Consider the following 17,940-nt stretch of genomic DNA (forward strand, 5'->3'; position numbering starts at 1 on the left):
AGCAGTTCGACACAAACAACAGAGTTACACATGGAGTAAACAAACATACAGTCAATAACACAATAGGAAAAACCTATATACAGCATGTGGAAATGTAGTAAGATTGTGGGCGTGAGGCTGAGCTAAAGGATTAGAGGGAGATTAAATAAATAGATGTTTTGCCTACATTTCTTCTGCCTCTTGCCTTTCCTTTTGGGAGTTTCTTCTCCATAAGCTCATCTCATTAATACAGTGTCTTATGCGGGTTGGGCATCTTGAAGAGGCAAAACACTCCACTAATAAAATACTATCAGTAAGAAGAAAAATGAGTAAATAAAACCCACCTGTAGCAGCAGAGGCACAGAGGTGTGAGAGACGACCCTGAGGGTGGTGCGGTGCCCCACGTCGTGTTCGAACCCGCGCGTCGGGGCGTTGTTCATACGCCAGATACAGGAGGAGTGGTCGATCTCCGGCCCTGCTGCCTGGCCCAACATCTGACCTGAACTGGACACCACGGAGCAGACCTCACAGTGTAGCTTCAGTGGCTGGAGGGAGGATGAGCCGAGAGGAGAGGACTGTTATTACAGTATTAGATATGTTCACTTCGGACCCAATACATCACTGAGGCCAAGCTTCCTGCCATCCAGGACCTCTATACCAGGCGGTGTCAGAGGAAGGCCCTAAAAATGGCCAAAGACTCCAGCCACTCAAGTCATATACTGTTCTCTCTGCTACCGCACGGCAAGAGGTACCGGAGCGCCAAGTCTAGGTCCAAGAGGCTTCTAAACAGCTTCTACCTGCAAGCCATAGGACTCCTGAACATCTCATCAAATGGCTATCCAGACTGTTTGCATCCCCCCCCCCCCCCCCCCCCATATACATATTATTAACACCCCGTAAAAAGCCTCCACATGGACTCTGTACCGGTACCCCCTGTATATAGCCTCCACATGGACTCTGTACTGGTACCCCCTGTATATAGCCTCCACATTGACTCTGTACCATAACACCCCGTAAAAAGCCTCCACATTGACTCTGTACCGGTACCCCCTGTATATACAGTGCCTTGCGAAAGTATTCGGCCCCCTTGAACTTTGCGACCTTTTGCCACATTTCAGGCTTCAAACATAAAGATATAAAACTGTATTTTTTTGTGAAGAATCAACAACAAGTGGGACACAATCATGATGTGGAACGACATTTATTGGATATTTCAAACTTTTTTAACAAATCAAAAACTGAAAAATTGGGCGTGCAAAATTATTCTGCCCCTTTAAGTTAATACTTTGTAGTGCCCCCTTTTGCTGCGATTACAGCTGTAAGTCGCTTGGGGTATGTCTCTATCAGTTTTGCACATCGAGAGACTGAATTTTTTTCCCATTCCTCCTTGCAAAACAGCTCGAGCTCAGTGAGGTTGGATGGAACAGCAGTTTTCAGTTCTTTCCACAGATTCTCGATTGGATTCAGGTCTGGACTTTGACTTGGCCATTCTAACACCTGGATATGTTTATTTTTGAACCATTCCATTGTAGATTTTGCTTTATGTTTTGGATCATTGTCTTGTTGGAAGACAAATCTCCGTCCCAGTCTCAGGTCTTTTGCAGACTCCATCAGGTTTTCTTCCAGAATGGTCCTGTATTTGGCTCCATCCATCTTCCCATCAATTTGAACCATCTTCCCTGTCCCTGCTGAAGAAAAGCAGGCCCAAACCATGATGCTGCCACCACCATGTTTGACAGTGGGGATGGTGTGTTCAGGGTGATGAGCTGTGTTGCTTTTACGCCAAACATAACGTTTTGCATTGTTGCCAAAAAGTTCAATTTTGGTTTCATCTGACCAGAACACCTTCTTCCACATGTTTGGTGTGTCTCCCAGGTGGCTTGTGGCAAACTTTAAACAACACTTTTTATGGATATCTTTAAGAAATGGCTTTCTTCTTGCCACTCTTCCATAAAGGCCAGATTTGTGCAATATACGACTGATTGTTGTCCTATGGACAGAGTCTCCCACCTCAGCTGTAGATCTCTGCAGTTCATCCAGAGTGATCATGGGCCTCTTGGCTGCATCTCTGATCAGTCTTCTCCTTGTATGAGCTGAAAGTTTAGAGGGACGGCCAGGTCTTGGTAGATTTGCAGTGGTCTGATACTCCTTCCATTTCAATATTATCGCTTGCACAGTGCTCCTTGGGATGTTTAAAGCTTGGGAAATCTTTTTGTATCCAAATCCGGCTTTAAACTTCTTCACAACAGTATCTCGGACCTGCCTGGTGTGTTCCTTGTTCTTCATGATGCTCTCTGCGCTTTTAACGGACCTCTGAGACTATCACAGTGCAGGTGCATTTATACGGAGACTTGATTACACACATGTGGATTGTATTTATCATCATTATTCATTTAGGTCAACATTGGATCATTCAGAGATCCTCACTGAACTTCTGGAGAGAGTTTGCTGCACTGAAAGTAAAGGGGCTGAATAATTTTGCACGCCCAATTTTTCCGTTTTGATTTGTTAAAAAAGTTTGAAATATCCAATAAATGTCGTTCCACTTCATGATTGTGTCCCACTTGTTGTTGATTCTTCACAAAAAAATACAGTTTTATATCTTTATGTTTGAAGCCTGAAATATACCCTGTATATAGCTTCCACCTTGACTCTGTACCATAACACCCTGTATATAGCCTCCACATTGACTCTGTACCAGTACCCCCTGTATATAGCCTCCACATTGACTCTGTACCAGTACCCCCTGTATATAGCCTCCACATGGACTCTGTACCAGTACCCCCTGTATATAGCCTCCACATGGACTCTGTACCGTAGCACCCTGTATATAGCCTCCACATTGACTCTGTACCAGTACCCCCTGTATATAGCCTCCACATTGACTCTGTACCGTAACACCCTGTATATAGCCTCCACATTGACTCTGTACCGTAACACCCTGTATATAGCCTCCACATTGACTCTGTACTGGTACACCCTGTATATAGCCTCCACATTGATTCTGTACCGGTACCCCCTGTATATAGCCTCCACATTGACTCTGTACCGGTACCCCCTGTATATAGCCTCCACATTGACTCTGTACCGGTACCCCCTGTATATAGCCTCCACATTGACTCTGTACCGGTACCCCCTGTATATAGCCTCCACATTGACTCTGTACCGTAATACCCTGTATATAGCCTCCACATTGACTCTGTACCATAACACCCTGTATATAGCCTCCTATTGACTCTGTACCGTAACACCCTGTATATAGCCTCCTATTGACTCTGTACCGTAACACCCTGTATATAGCCTCCTATTGACTCTGTACCGTAACACCCTGTATATAGCCTCCACATTGACTCTGTACCATAACACCCTGTATATAGCCTCTGCATTGACTCTGTACCGGTACCCCCTGTATATAGCCTCCATATTGACTCTGTACCGTAATACCCTGTATATAGCCTCCACATTGACTCTGTACCATAACACCCTGTATATAGCCTCCTATTGACTCTGTACCGTAACACCCTGTATATAGCCTCCTATTGACTCTGTACCGTAACACCCTGTATATAGCCTCCTATTGACTCTGTACCGTAACACCCTGTATATAGCCTCCTATTGACTCTGTACCGTAACACCCTGTATATAGCCACACTATTGTTATTTACTGCTGCTCTTTAATTACTTGTTACTTTCATATATTTCTTTGTGGTATTTTTCTTAAAACTGCGTTGTTGGTTAATCCTTGTAAGTAAGCATTTCACTGTAAGGTATACACTTGTGCATTTGACAAATAACATTCCCAGGCCCCTGAATCTGTGTCCGGATTTGATTTGGATTGGACTGTGACTGATCTGTATCCGGATTTGATTTGGATTGGACTGTGACCGATCTGTATCCGGATTTGATTTGGATTGGACTGTGACCGATCTGTATCCGGATTTGATTTGGATTGGACTGTGACCGATCTGTATCCGGATTTGATTTGGATTGGACTGTGACCGATCTGTATCCGGATTTGATTTGGATTGGACTGTGACCGATCTGTATCCGGATTTGATTTGGATTGGACTGTGACCGATCTGTATCCGGATTTGATTTGGATTGGACTGTGACCGATCTGTATCCGGATTTGATTTGGATTGGACTGTGACTGATCTGTATCCGGATTTGATTTGGATTGGACTGTGACCGATCTGTGTCCGGATTTGATTTGGATTGGACTGTGACCGAAGGACTGGGATGTTTTTTGATGAATCAATTAGTTGTTTTTTGTATCAAAAATATTACATTCCGTAACGGACATTTATTTTTTCTACAATTTACTACCTGTACAGTAGGTGGCGGTATGCACTTAACATGTGTGTGAATTCCATTATACCAGAGAAGAAGAAGAAACATGAGAACATCGTCGTAAGAGATTGGATTATTGTAGCAGTGTTGAATGTCCAAACTGAACTAGCTAACTAGCTATTATGTTAAGGTACAATTATTTAAGTAAAAAAGTTGTAAATTTGTTTATTGCTAGGCAGTGACGTTGCAACGTCGACATTAACAGACACGTTAACCAGCAAATAATGTACTATCTAGCTAACGTTAGGTCACAGACAACAGACTTGCAACCTTCGGTCTCTGCTTTGGCAACATGACACCATTAACAACTAGATACAGGCTTGCTAATTAGCATTACATTCCTCCTGCTAGTAACCTCTTTGCTCCGGGAGACACCAACGTGTACAGGTCTCCCAGAGCAAAGAGGCTATTCTGTTAGCAGGTCTCCCAGAGCGAAGAGGCTATTCTGTTAGCAGGTCTCCTGGAGCGAAGAGGCTAATCTGTTAGCAGGTCTCCTGGAGTGAAAAGGCTATTCTGTTAGCAGGTCTCCTGGAGCGAACAGGCTATTCTGTTAGCAGGTCTCCTGGAGCGAAGAGGCTATTCTGTTAGCAGGTCTCCCGGAGCGAAGAGGCTATTCTGTTAGCTGACATTACCAATGATAGTTCTTCATGTCAACAAACACATCAAGGTCCTAAAAGTTATGACGTTAGATACCTAGTCAGTTATTTAGTCAGCTAGGTAGCTATTTATGACTATGTCAGAAATAATAATGCTTTGACCTAGCTAGTTAATGTTAACAACCAGAGAGACATTCAGGTCTTAGCTACGATTCCTAGCTAGTGTTTAACGCTAGCTGTATACAGCCGAGTTGACTTCCTATTTTAAAATGAGTAGAATAAACTAGCTAGCTAGCTAATTAACGTTGGTATTTGAAACCATCTAATCCTATGATTAAATCACATAGTGGTATTGATCCATAGAGTAGGTTACATTTTCAGTAACCTAGGGCCCGGGAACATTTTCAGTAGCCTAGGGTCTGGGAACATTTTCAGTAGCCTAGGGTCTGGGAACATTTTCAGTAGCCTAGGGTCTGGGAACATTTTCAGTAGCCTAGGGTCTGGGAACATTTTCAGTAGCCTAGGGTCCGGGAACATTTTCAGTAACCTAGGGCCCGGGAACATTTTCAGTAGCCTAGGGTCTGGGAACATTTTCAGTAGCCTAGGGTCTGGGAACATTTTCAGTAGCCTAGGGTCCGGGAACATTTTCAGTAGCCTAGGTTCTGGGAACATTTTCAGTAGCCTAGGGTCCGGGAACATTTTCAGTAGCCTAGGGTCTGGGAACATTTTCAGTAGCCTAGGGTCTGGGAACATTTTCAGTAGCCTAGGGTCCGGGAACATTTTCAGTAACCTAGGGCCCGGAGACACATATTGTAGGTTACAACATGAGGACATTTTAGTCCTAAAAATTATTTCCAGTTTCACAGCCTCACCCATGGATGGATGTTTCAGCGTTGTCTCAATGAAAAGTTATTTTTATTTTAAAAAATCTAATGTTTACCCCTCTTTTCTCCCCAATTTCCTGGTATCTAATCGGTAGTTACAGTTTTGTCTCATCGCTGCAACTCCTGTACGGACTCAGGAGAAGCGAAGGTCGAGAGCCGTGCGTTCTCCGAAACACAACCCAACCAAGCCGCACTGCTTCTTGGCACAATGCCCACTTAACCCGGGAAGCACCAATGTGTCGGAGGAAACACCGTACACATGGCGACCGTGTCAGCGTGCACTGCGCCCGGCCCGCCACAGGAGTCGCTAGTGCGCTATGGGACAAGGACATCCCTGCCGGCCAAACCCTCCCCTAACCCGGACAACGCTGGGCCAATTGTGCGCCGCCCCATGGGTCTCCCGGTCGCGGCTGGCTCCGACAAAGCCTGGGCTCGAACCCAGAGTCTCTGGTGGTACAGCTAGCACTACGATGCAGTGCCTTAGACCACTGCGTCAATGAAGAGTTCTGACTCACACATGGATTGATGTTTCAGCATCTCAATGCTGATGTGAAGGAAAAACCGACAGGCTCTATTGGCATCATTTATGCACATTGTGGACAGGGAGGGGAAAAAGCTTGTCGATACTTTCAAGACCTGAACTATTTAATTCATTCGTTTTATTTATTACATTTAATCATTTATTTCTTTAGGCAATTTAATTCATTGGTTTAGGCATGGCCTATTTAGTAGGCTATTTTAACTCACTCATTCGTTGGCTTTGGTTCAAATAAATAAGTACCGACCACAGGAGGCTGGTGGCAACTTAATTTGGGAGGATGGGCTCGTAGTAACGGCTGGAGAGGAATCAGTGGAATGGCATCAAGTACATCATACACATGGTTTCCATGGTTTCCAGGTGTTTGATGCCATTGCATTCACTTCGTTCTGGCCATTATTATGAGCCGTTCTCCCAGCAGCCTCCAGCAGCCTCCAGCAGTCTCCAGCAGCAGCCTCCAACAGCCTCCAACAGCAGCCTCCAGCAGCAGCCTCCAGCAGTCTCCAACAGCAGCCTCCAACAGCCTCCAACAGCAGCCTCCAGCAGCAGCCTCCAGCAGCAGCCTCCAGCAGTCTCCAACAGCAGCCTCCAACAGCCTCCAGCAGCAGCCTCCAGCAGTCTCCAGCAGCAGCCTCCAACAGCCTCCAACAGCAGCCTCCAGCAGCAGCCTCCAACAGCCTCCAACAGCAGCCTCCAGCAGCAGCCTCCAGCAGTCTCCAACAGCCTCCAGCAGCAGCCTCCAACAGCCTCCAACAGCCTGCAGCAGCAGCCTCCAGCAGTCTCCAGCAGCCTCCAGCAGCAGCCTCCAGCAGCAGCCTCCAGCAGCAGCCTCCAGCAGCAGCCTCCAGCAGTACCAACACATTCTTTCTGATGGTCTTTACTAAAGAACATCTTTTTACCAAGTTTATTCTTGTAATGGAATTTCTCTTCTTCAGAGGAGGAGTAGCAAGGATCAGACAGCGTGGTAAGTGTCCATAATGATATATTCCTCTTCTTCAGAGGAGGAGTAGCAAGGATCAGACAGCGTGGTAAGTGTCCATAATGATATATTTAATAAATCAACAGAACACTGAACAAAAGTACTAGAAAAAAGTAATAGAAAACATGCTACCTAAATATGGCTCCCAATCAGAGACAACGACTGACACCTGCCTCTGATTGAGAACCATACTAGGCCAAACACATAGAAATATAACAACAGAACCAAACATAGAAAAACAACATAGAATGCCCACCCCAACTCTCTCCCTGACCAACTAAAATAAAGACATAAAAAGGAACTAAGGTCAGATCGTGACAATTCTGCTCATTTTGTGTGTGTGTGTGTGTGTGTGTGTGTGTGTGTGTGTGTGTGTGTGTGTGTGTGTGTGTGTGTGTGTGTGTGTGTGTGTGGTAAATTATTTGTGACATTGTGGTTACAATGAATAATGTAAATGAATAATGAATATGAATCATGTAAAACGAATGAAATTAAATAAATCTTAATTAATAATCAGATGAGTTGTTGTGAGCTTGTCGTTATTCCTACACACCGATTAGCCTCCAGAGTTCCTTTTTCCAATCAACAACGTGGAGAACAAACATATTAACTGTAGGCCTAGATACTGTAGGCAGTCAAATCTGATGAAAAATGTACCTGGTGATATAATATTACTGCTGGACTAAGACCTAAGACATAGTCTATTGGTAAATAGCCCACCCTTTTTCACCTACCTCATCCCCATACTGTTTTTATTTATTTACTTTTCTGCTCTTCTGCACACCAATATCTCTACCTGTACATGACCATCTGATCATTCATCACTCCAGTGTTAATCTGCAAAATTGTAATTATTTGCCTACCTCCTCATGCCTTTTGCACACATTGTATATAGACTCCCCCTTTGTTTTCTACTGTGTTATTGACTTGTTAATTGTTTACTCCATGTGTAACTCTTTGTTGTCTGCTCACACTGCTATGCTTTATCTTGGCCAGGTCGCAGTTGCAAATGAGAACTTGTTCTCAACTAGCCTACCTGGTTAAATAAAGGTGTTCTCAACTAGCCTACCTGGTTAAATAAAGGTGTTCTCAACTAGCCTACCTGGTTAAATAAAGGTGTTCTCAACTAGCCTACCTGGTTAAATAAAGGTGTTCTCAACTAGCCTACCTGGTTAAATAAAGGTGTTCTCAACTAGCCTACCTGGTTAAATAAAGGTGTTCTCAACTAGCCTACCTGGTTAAATAAAGGTGTTCTCAACTAGCCTACCTGGTTAAATAAAGGTGTTCTCAACTAGCCTACCTGGTTAAATAAAGGTGAAATAAATAAAAAAAAATTAAAAAAGGGTTTAACCTTGTGAATGAATGACGCCTCTTTATGAGATCGGAGAGCCGATCCATTACCCCAACAGTTATTTAGCCTAATTGTTTTTGACTCCAGACAGTAGGCTATTGTTTGTCTCTCCTGTATCTTAGTTTGTCTACATGTCTATTCAACATTTGGATAAAAAATCAGAATAATCCATGTCGTGCAATGTGGCAAATAACAATAACTGTAAAAACAGTCAATTCATCACTCAGATTTATTATTTCATGAGCTGTAAAGGAACAAGTATCATATTTTTGGGGAAAAATAAACTGTAATTGTGCCATTGTGTTCACCCAAGTTCACTTTCCACTTTTGGACCACCCGTCAGCTGGTAGTCTTGCCCGATGTAGGACTCTATAGTGTGAGAGGAGAGAGACTCGTGGACAGAAACATTCACACCTCCATTTCATTTACAAAAGAATTAGTGTCAAACAGCTGGGCGTGTGTGAATGCTGCTGTCAGTCATCTCAGCGAGGGTAGAGGAGCCAGTCTGATAACTAGAAATAGACCACTGCAGTTCACAATCCACTAGCAAGCTGCGAGAATACTGATGATAGCTGATGGTAATGACGAGAGTAGTTTTTCAGCATTTTGTTTTTGGCCTTCCCAAAACCATAGCCCTAAGCTTAAAACCACTTAGTGTCAAGGTAAGACCCAAGTGCAGACTGTGTGAAGTAACAATGTTTATTGTAACAACAGGGGCAGGAAAACGACAGGTCAAGGCAGGCAGGGGTCGATAATCCAGAGTAGAGGTCAAGGTAGAGGACGACAGGCAGGCTCAGGGTCAGGCAGGCGGGTACAGGGTCAGGCAGGCGGGAACAGGGTCAGGCAGGCGGGTACAGGGTCAGGCAGGCGGGAACAGGGTCAGGCAGGCGGGTACAGGGTCAGGCAGGCGGGTACAGGGTCAGGCAGGCGGGTACAGGGTCAGGCGGGCGGGTATACGTAATGATTATAAGTAATGATTATAAGTAATGATTATAAGTAATGATTATAAGTAATATGGAAGTTGTTGTGAGACTGAATAGAGAAACACTATAGAAAGAAGCATCTGCTGGCATTGGTAGAGTCAGCCAGAGAATGACTCGTTCAAGAGGATGAGAGAGGAGATGATGGCTACAATCTGGGTTGGGCAGAGTATAGGCCCGACACGCACCGTGTGAATGGCTGTTGGGCGTGCCCCTCGCTCAATGTACTGTAATTGTTGATGAATAAAATGTCCGCCCACAGAAAGCTTGAGACCCTCTCCTTTTCAACATTAATATACTATTGATGGCTTATCAGCAGGACAATAGACTATTGATGGCTTATCAGCAGGACAATAGACTATTGATGGCTTATCAGCAGGACAATATACTATTGATTGGCTATCAGCAGGACACTAGACTATTGATTGGCTATCAGCAGGACACTAGACTATTGATTGGCTATCAGCAGGACACTAGACTATTGATTGGCTATCAGCAGGACACTAGACTATTGATTGGCTATCAGCAGGACACTAGACTATTGATTGGCTATCAGCAGGACAATATACTATTGATGGCTTATCAGCAGGACAATAGACTATTGATGGCTTATCAGCAGGACAATAGACTCTTGATGGCTTATCAGCAGGACAATATACTATTGATTGGCTATCAGCAGGACAATAGACTATTGTGGGTTGTATCAGCAGGACAATAGACTATTGATGACCTATCAGCATGACAATAGACTATTGATTGGCTATCAGCAGGACAATATCATTTCTGAATTTGTCGATGGTGGTTATACAAGGAAGTCTACTTGTGTACTAAGCCTACTAATGAGAATGACTGCTTATTATAATGCTAACTATATGAATAATTGTGTTAATAACAAGCAGGAGATCAAGACGGAGGATAGGAGGAAGAGTTTTGCCTGCTGACAACAAATACAATAATAATTGACAAACAAATTACAATCAACGCCATATAGTCTGTTCTAACAAAAAAAAAGCTTTTAAAGTTTTTAGTACAGCCAAAATGTTAAAAAGTTCACTTTAGCCAACATGTTGCAGATAATCTATTGTTGAATTATTCAGGCTCCCTTTGTTATTTTGTTTGATCATTAAAATGCTTGTTTTTATTTCAAGGCGTGAAAATATTCCCTATATAGTGCACTACTTTAGACCAGAGTCCTATGGGGCCCTATTCCCTATATAGTGCACTACTTTAGACCAGAGTCCTATGGGGCCCTATTCCCTACATAGTGCACTACTTTAGACCAGAGTCCTATGGGGCCCTATTCCCTATATAGTGCACTACTTTAGACCAGAATCCTATGGGGCCCTATTCCCTATATAGTGCACTACTTTAGACCAGAGTCCTATGGGGCCCTATTCCCTACATAGTGCACTACTTTAGACCAGGGCCCTATGGGGCCCTATTCCCTATATAGTGCACTACTTTAGACCAGAATCCTATTGGGCCCTATTCCCTATATAGTGCACTACTTTAGACCAGAATCCTATTGGGCCCTATTCCCTATATAGTGCACTACTTTAGACCAGAATCCTATGGGGCCCTATTCCCTATATAGTGCACTACTTTAGACCAGAATCCTATGGGGCCCTATTCCCTATATAGTGCACTACTTTAGACCAGAATCCTATTGGGCCCTATTCCCTATATAGTGCACTACTTTAGACCAGAGTCCTGTGGGGCCCTATTCCCTATATAGTGCACTACTTTAGACCAGAGGTCTATGGGGCCCTATTCCCTATATAGTGCACTACTTTAGACCAGAGTCCTATGGGGCCCTATTCCCTATATAGTGCACTACTTTAGACCAGGGCCCTATGGGGCCCTATTCCCTATATAGTGCACTACTTTAGACCAGAGTCCTATGGGACCCTATTCCCTATATAGTGCACTACTTTAGACCAGAGGTCTATGGGGCCCTATTCCCTATATAGTGCACTACTTTAGACCAGAGTCCTATGGGGCCCTATTCCCTACATAGTAGGGAATCTAGGGGGCCATTTGGGACACAGACCCAGCCAGGAAAGTAATTAATTCTTTTATTTTACCTTTATTTTTTACTAGGCAAGTCAGTTAAGAACAAATTCTTATTTTCAATGATGGCCTAGGAACAGTGGGTTAACTGCCTGTTCAGGGGCAGAACGACAGATTTGTACTTTGTCAGCTCGGGGATTCGAACTTGCAACCTTTCGGTTACTAGTCCAACGCTCTAACCACTAGGCTATGAAGACAATGAAGACAATGAAATATCCACACTGGCATACACACATCAAACAGCAAACCATTACCACGAGGTACTGAATGGTATCTACTGGGGGTACTGAATGGTATCTACTGGGGGTACTGAATGGTATCTACTGGGGGTACTGAATGGTATCTACTGGGAGGTACTGAATGGTATCTATTGGGAGGTACTGAATGGTATCTACTGGGAGGTACTGATTGGTATCTACTGGGGGTACTGAATGGTATCTACTGGGAGGTACTGAATGGTATCTACTGGGGATACTGAATGGTATCTACTGGGGGTACTGAATGGTATCTGCTGGGAGGTACTGAATGGTATCTACTGGGGGTACTGAATGGTATCTGCTGGGAGGTACTGAATGGTATCTACTGGGGGTACTGAATGGTATCTACTGGGAGGTACTGAATGGTATCTACTGGGGGTACTGAATGGTATCTACTGGGGGTACTGAATGGTATCTACTTGGAGGTACTGAATGGTAGTGAATGGTATCTACTGGAGGTACTGAATGGTATCTACTGGGAGGTACTGAATGGTATCTACTGGGGGTACTGAATGGTATCTACTGGGAGGTACTGAATGGTCCACACTGGCATACACACATCAAACAGCAAACCATTACCACAAGGTACTGAATGGTATCTACTGGGGGTACTGAATGGTATCTACTGGGGGTACTGAATGGTATCTACTGGGGGTACTGAATGGTATCTACTGGGAGGTACTGAATGGTATCTACTGGGAGGTACTGAATGGTATCTACTGGGGGTACTGAATGGTATCTACTGGGGGTACTGAATGGTATCTACTGGGAGGTACTGAATGGTATCTACTGGGAGGTACTGAATGGTATCTACTGGGGGTACTGAATGGTATCTACTGGGAGGTACTGAATGGTATCTACTGGGAGGTACTGAATGGTATCTACTGGGGGTACTGAATGGTATCTACTGGGGGTACTGAATGGTATCTGCTGGGAGGTACTGAATGGTATCTACTGGGGGTACTGAATGGTATCTACTGGGAGGTACTGAATGGTATCTACTGGGGGTACTGAATGGTATCTACTGGGGGTACTGAATGGTATCTACTTGGAGGTACTGAATGGTATTGATGGTATATATTGGGAGGTACTGAATGGTATTGATGGTATCTATTGGGAGGTACTGAATGGTATTTATGGTCTCTATTGGGAGGTACTGAATGGTATCGATGGTATCTAGTGGGAGGTCCTGAATGGTATTTATGGTATCTATTGGGAGGTACTGAATGGTATTGATGGTATCTATGTAAATCTATTCCAGCGACTACAGCAGGGTGACGGCGCCAGGTCGTTAGTAAAGACTTATGAAAAGTAAAGGGGCCTAGACAGCTGCCCTGGGGAATATGGTCTGTTAGACAGGCAACACTATTATACACATACGTCTTCACAGCAGCAGACTATGATCGATAATGTCAAAAGCTGCACTTGAAGACTAACAAAACAGGCCCCACAATCTTTTTATATTAAATTTCTCTCAGTCAATCATCAGTCATTTGTGTAAGTGCCGTGTACTGTATGTTGAATGCCCTTCTTTTAAAGCGTATTGAAATTCTGTTAGGATAAGGGATCATATCTTTCACCTGGATTCACCTAGCCAGTCGATGTCATGGAAAGAGCAGGTGTTCTTAATGTTTGGTATACTCAGTGTACACTTGAATTAGTATCTGTGTGTTTGTTCTTCGTGTGTGTTTTCCTCACCTCCTGCTTAGGGATGCTGACGTATCCCAGGTGAGGTTTGAAGGCCTTGTGAGTCTGTCTGGAGAACATCCAGTGGCTGCTGAAGGTTTGTCCGAAGACTGGTTCCAGGAGGAAGTATGGCTTCTCTGAGTAGTTGACCACCACAACAAAGAGCGACACCACCGCGATCAGACTGGTGGCTATCACCGACTTCTTCTAGAGGGGAAAGGAGACGAGAGAGGAGAGGGAAGAGAGATGAGCGAAGAGAATGAAAAGGAGAAAGAGCGTAACTAACACCTCTCCTCTCCTCTGTAACTAACACCTCTCCTCTCCTCTGTAACTAACACCTCTCCTCTGTAACTAACACCTCTCCTCTCCTCTCCTCTGTAACTAACACCTCTCCTCTCCTCTCCTCTGTAACTAACACCTCTCCTCTGTAGCTAACACCTCTCCTCTGTAACTAACACCTCTCCTCTGTAACTAACACCCCTCCTCTGTAACTAACACCTCTCCTCTGTAACTAACACCCCTCCTCTGTAACTAACACCTCCCCTCTGTAACTAACACCTCTCCTCTGTAACTAACACCTCTCCTCTGTAACTAACAGCTCTCCTCTCCTCTGTAACTAACACCTCTCCTCTCCTCTGTAACTAACACCTCTCCTCTGTAACTAACACCTCTCCTCTCCTCTGTAACTAACACCTCTCCTCTCCTCTGTAACTAGCACATCTCCTCTCCTCTGTAACTAACACCTCTCCTCTGTAACTAACACCTCTCCTCTGTAACTAACACCTCTCCTCTGTAACTAACACCTCTCCTCTCCTCTGTAACCAACACCCCTCCTCTGTAACTAACACCTCTCCTCTGTAACTAACACCTCTCCTCTGTAACTAACACCTCTCCTCTGTAACTAACACCTCTCCTCTGTAACTAACTTCCCTCCTCTGTAACTAACACCTCTCCCCTGTAACTAACACCCCTCCTCTGTAGGATTAGGTAGGTAGGTAGGTAGGTAGGTAGGTAGGTAGGTAGGTAGGTAGAGAATTAGGTATGTAGAGGATAGGTAGGTAGGTAGAGGACTAGGTAGGTAGAGGTCTAGGTAGGTAGAGGATAGGTAGGTAGGTAGGTAGGTAGGTAGGTAGGTAGGTAGGTAGAGAATTAGGAAGGAGGAGGAGAGGTAGGTAGGATGAGGGACCTGGAGCGTGGGGAACCTCCTAGCCAGTCCAATGAGGGACCTGGAGCGTGGGGAACCTCCTAGCCAGTCCAATGAGGGACCTGGAGCGTGGGGAACCTCCTAGCCAGTCCAATGAGGGACCTGGAGTGTGGGGAACCTCCTAGTCAGTCCAATGAGGGACCTGGAGCGTGGGGAACCTCCTAGTCAGTCCAATGAGGGACCTGTGGAGTGGGGAGCCTCCTAGCCAGTCCAATGAGGGACCTGGAGCGTGGGGAACCTCCTAGTCAGTCCAATAAGGGACCTGGAGAGTGGGGAACCTTCTAGCCAGTCCAATGAGGGACCTGGAGCGTGGGGAACCTCCTAGTCAGTCCAATGAGGGACCTGGAGTGTGGGGAACCTCCTAGCCAGTCCAATGAGGGACCTGGAGCGTGGGGAACCTCCTAGTCAGTCCAATGAGGGACCTGGAGTGTGGGGAACCTCCTAGCCAGTCCAATGAGGGACCCGGAGCGTGGGGAACCTCCTAGTCAGTCCAATGAGGGACCTGGAGTGTGGGGAACCTCCTAGCCAGTCCAATGAGGGACCCGGAGCGTGGGGAACCTCCTAGTCAGTCCAATGAGGGACCTGGAGAGTGGGGAACCTCCTAGCCAGTCCAATGAGGGACCTGGAGCGTGGGGAACCTCCTAGTCAGTCCAATGAGGGACCTGGAGAGTGGGGAGCCTCCTAGCCAGTCCAATGAGGGACCTGGAGCGTGGGGAACCTCCTAGTCAGTCCAATGAGGGACCTGGAGAGTGGGGAACCTTCTAGCCAGTCCAATGAGGGACCTGGAGCGTGGGGAACCTCCTAGTCAGTCCAATGAGGGACCTGGAGTGTGGGGAACCTCCTAGCCAGTCCAATGAGGGACCTGGAGCGTGGGGAACCTCCTAGTCAGTCCAATGAGGGACCTGGAGAGTGGGGAACCTCCTAGCCAGTCCAATGAGGGACCTGGAGCGTGGGGAACCTCCTAGTCAGTCCAATGAGGGACCTGGAGAGTGGGGAACCTCCTAGCCAGTCCAATGAGGGACCTGGAGTGTGGGGAACCTCCTAGCCAGTCCAATGAGGGACCTGGAGTGTGGGGAACCTCCTAACCAGTCCAATGAGGGACCTGGAGCGTGGGGAACCTCCTAGCCAGTCCAATGAGGGACCTGGAGCGTGGGGAACCTCCTAGCCAGTCCAATGAGGGACCTGGAGCGTGGGGAACCTCCTAGCCAGTCCAATGAGGGACCTGGAGCGTGGGGAACCTCCTAGCCAGTCCAATGAGGGACCTGGAGCGTGGGGAACCTCCTAGCCAGTCCAATGAGGGACCTGGAGCGTGGGGAACCTCCTAGTCAGTCCAATGAGGGACCTGGAGCGTGGGGAACCTCCTAGCCAGTCCAATGAGGGACCTGGAGCGTGGGGAACCTCCTAGTCAGTCCAATGAGGGACCTGGAGAGTGGGGAACCTCCTAGCCAGTCCAATGAGGGACCTGGAGCATGGGGAACCTCCTAGTCAGTCCAATGAGGGACCTGGAGAGTGGGGAACCTCCTAGCCAGTCCAATGAGGGACCTGGAACGTGGGGAACCTCCTAGCCAGTCCAATGAGGGACCTGGAGTGTGGGGAACCTCCTAACCAGTCCAATGAGGGACCTGGAGCGTGGGGAACCTCCTAGTCAGTCCAATGAGGGACCTGGAGAGTGGGGAACCTCCTAGCCAGTCCAATGAGGGACCTGGAGTGTGGGGAACCTCCTAGCCAGTCCAATGAGGGACCTGGAGTGTGGGGAACCTCCTAACCAGTCCAATGAGGGACCTGGAGCGTGGGGAAACTCCTAGACAGTCCAATGAGGGACCTGGAGCGTGGGGAACCTCCTAGTCAGTCCAATGAGGGACCTGGAGCGTGGGGAACCTCCTTGCCAGTCCAATGAGGGACCTGGAGCGTGGGGAACCTCCTAGCCAGTCCAATGAGGGACCTGGAGCATGGGGAACCTCCTAGCCAGTCCAATGAGGGACCTGGAGCGTGGGGAACCTCCTAGTCAGTCCAATGAGGGACCTGGAGTGTGGGGAACCTCCTAGCCAGTCCAATGAGGGACCTGGAGCGTGGGGAACCTCCTAGTCAGTCCAATGAGGGACCTGGAGCTAGCCAGTTAATGAGTTTTAAATTATTCAATTTGTAACAACTTTTTCAAAACCCTCAACGAAGCTTAACTCTATGGTTAAGAAACATTTTGAGGAGACAGAATCAATTTGAACCACTGAAACAGTTCAAAAACCACTACTATCTCACAACTCGATGAAACCTTCACTCTTGCGCAGAATAATAACGAGAATAAAGACAACCTTCTAGTAGTGAGACGTATAAAAGCAATAGATACCATTAATAAGAAGGGTCTAGAAACATCTTATATGGTGAGCTACCGAGTGGCTAGGACAGGCAAGCCCCATACTATTGTGGAGGAGTGGGTAGGACAGGCAAGCCCCACACTATTGTGGAGGACTTATAACTCTCCGAGCTGTCTGAAGATTGAGCTCACCAAAGGTGAAATCTTGATTTGTTGATGTGTGTCACAAATGGCTCCTTAATCCCTATGCCATCTCTCAATTTAAAAAACCACATCAATACTTTGCCCCTTGATAACCTGCACACTTCTGTATGTTGTAAAAGCGTTACATGGTCACTACCGATATCATTGCATAATGCAGAATGTACACGAGAGTTCAGGGACCTTTGTTTAACAAAGTTAACCATTTTCACTGTAGTGTCCAAAACATCTTTCAAGCTGTCAGGCATTCCCTTGGCAGCAAGAGCCTCTCGGTGGATGCTGCAGTGTACCCAAGAGCCTCTCGGTGGATGCTGCAGTGTACCCAAGAGCCTCTCGGTGGATGCTGCAGTGTACCCAAGAGCCTCTCGGTGGATGCTGCAGTGTACCCAAGAGCCTCTAGGTGGATGCTGCAGTGTACCCAAGAGCCTCTTGGTGGATGCTGCAGTGTACCCAAGTGGCGTCGGGAGCAACTGCTTGCACGCGCGTCACCACTCCACTATGTCTCCCTGTCATGGCTTTTGCTCCATCAGTACAGATACCAACACATCTTGACC

At 46.2% G+C, this 17,940-nt stretch overlaps 1 protein-coding gene across 2 annotated transcripts in view; it reads right to left on the reverse strand.

Annotated features, from left to right (window-relative positions):
- st6galnac3 (ST6 (alpha-N-acetyl-neuraminyl-2,3-beta-galactosyl-1,3)-N-acetylgalactosaminide alpha-2,6-sialyltransferase 3) overlaps positions 1–17,940 on the reverse strand; it is a 108,325-nt gene that overhangs the window by 53,092 nt on the left and 37,293 nt on the right. For both annotated transcript variants that reach the window (XM_031810569.1, XM_031810570.1), the window contains exons 2-3: positions 13,683–13,877; positions 324–524 (exon numbers count right to left, since the gene is read on the reverse strand). In XM_031810569.1, the coding sequence (XP_031666429.1) occupies positions 324–524; positions 13,683–13,877 (396 nt within the window). The remainder of the gene's footprint in view (positions 1–323; positions 525–13,682; positions 13,878–17,940) is intronic.

The sequence above is a fragment of the Oncorhynchus kisutch genome, linkage group LG30 (genome assembly GCF_002021735.2).
Source record: "Oncorhynchus kisutch isolate 150728-3 linkage group LG30, Okis_V2, whole genome shotgun sequence".
NCBI lineage: Eukaryota > Metazoa > Chordata > Actinopteri > Salmoniformes > Salmonidae > Oncorhynchus > Oncorhynchus kisutch.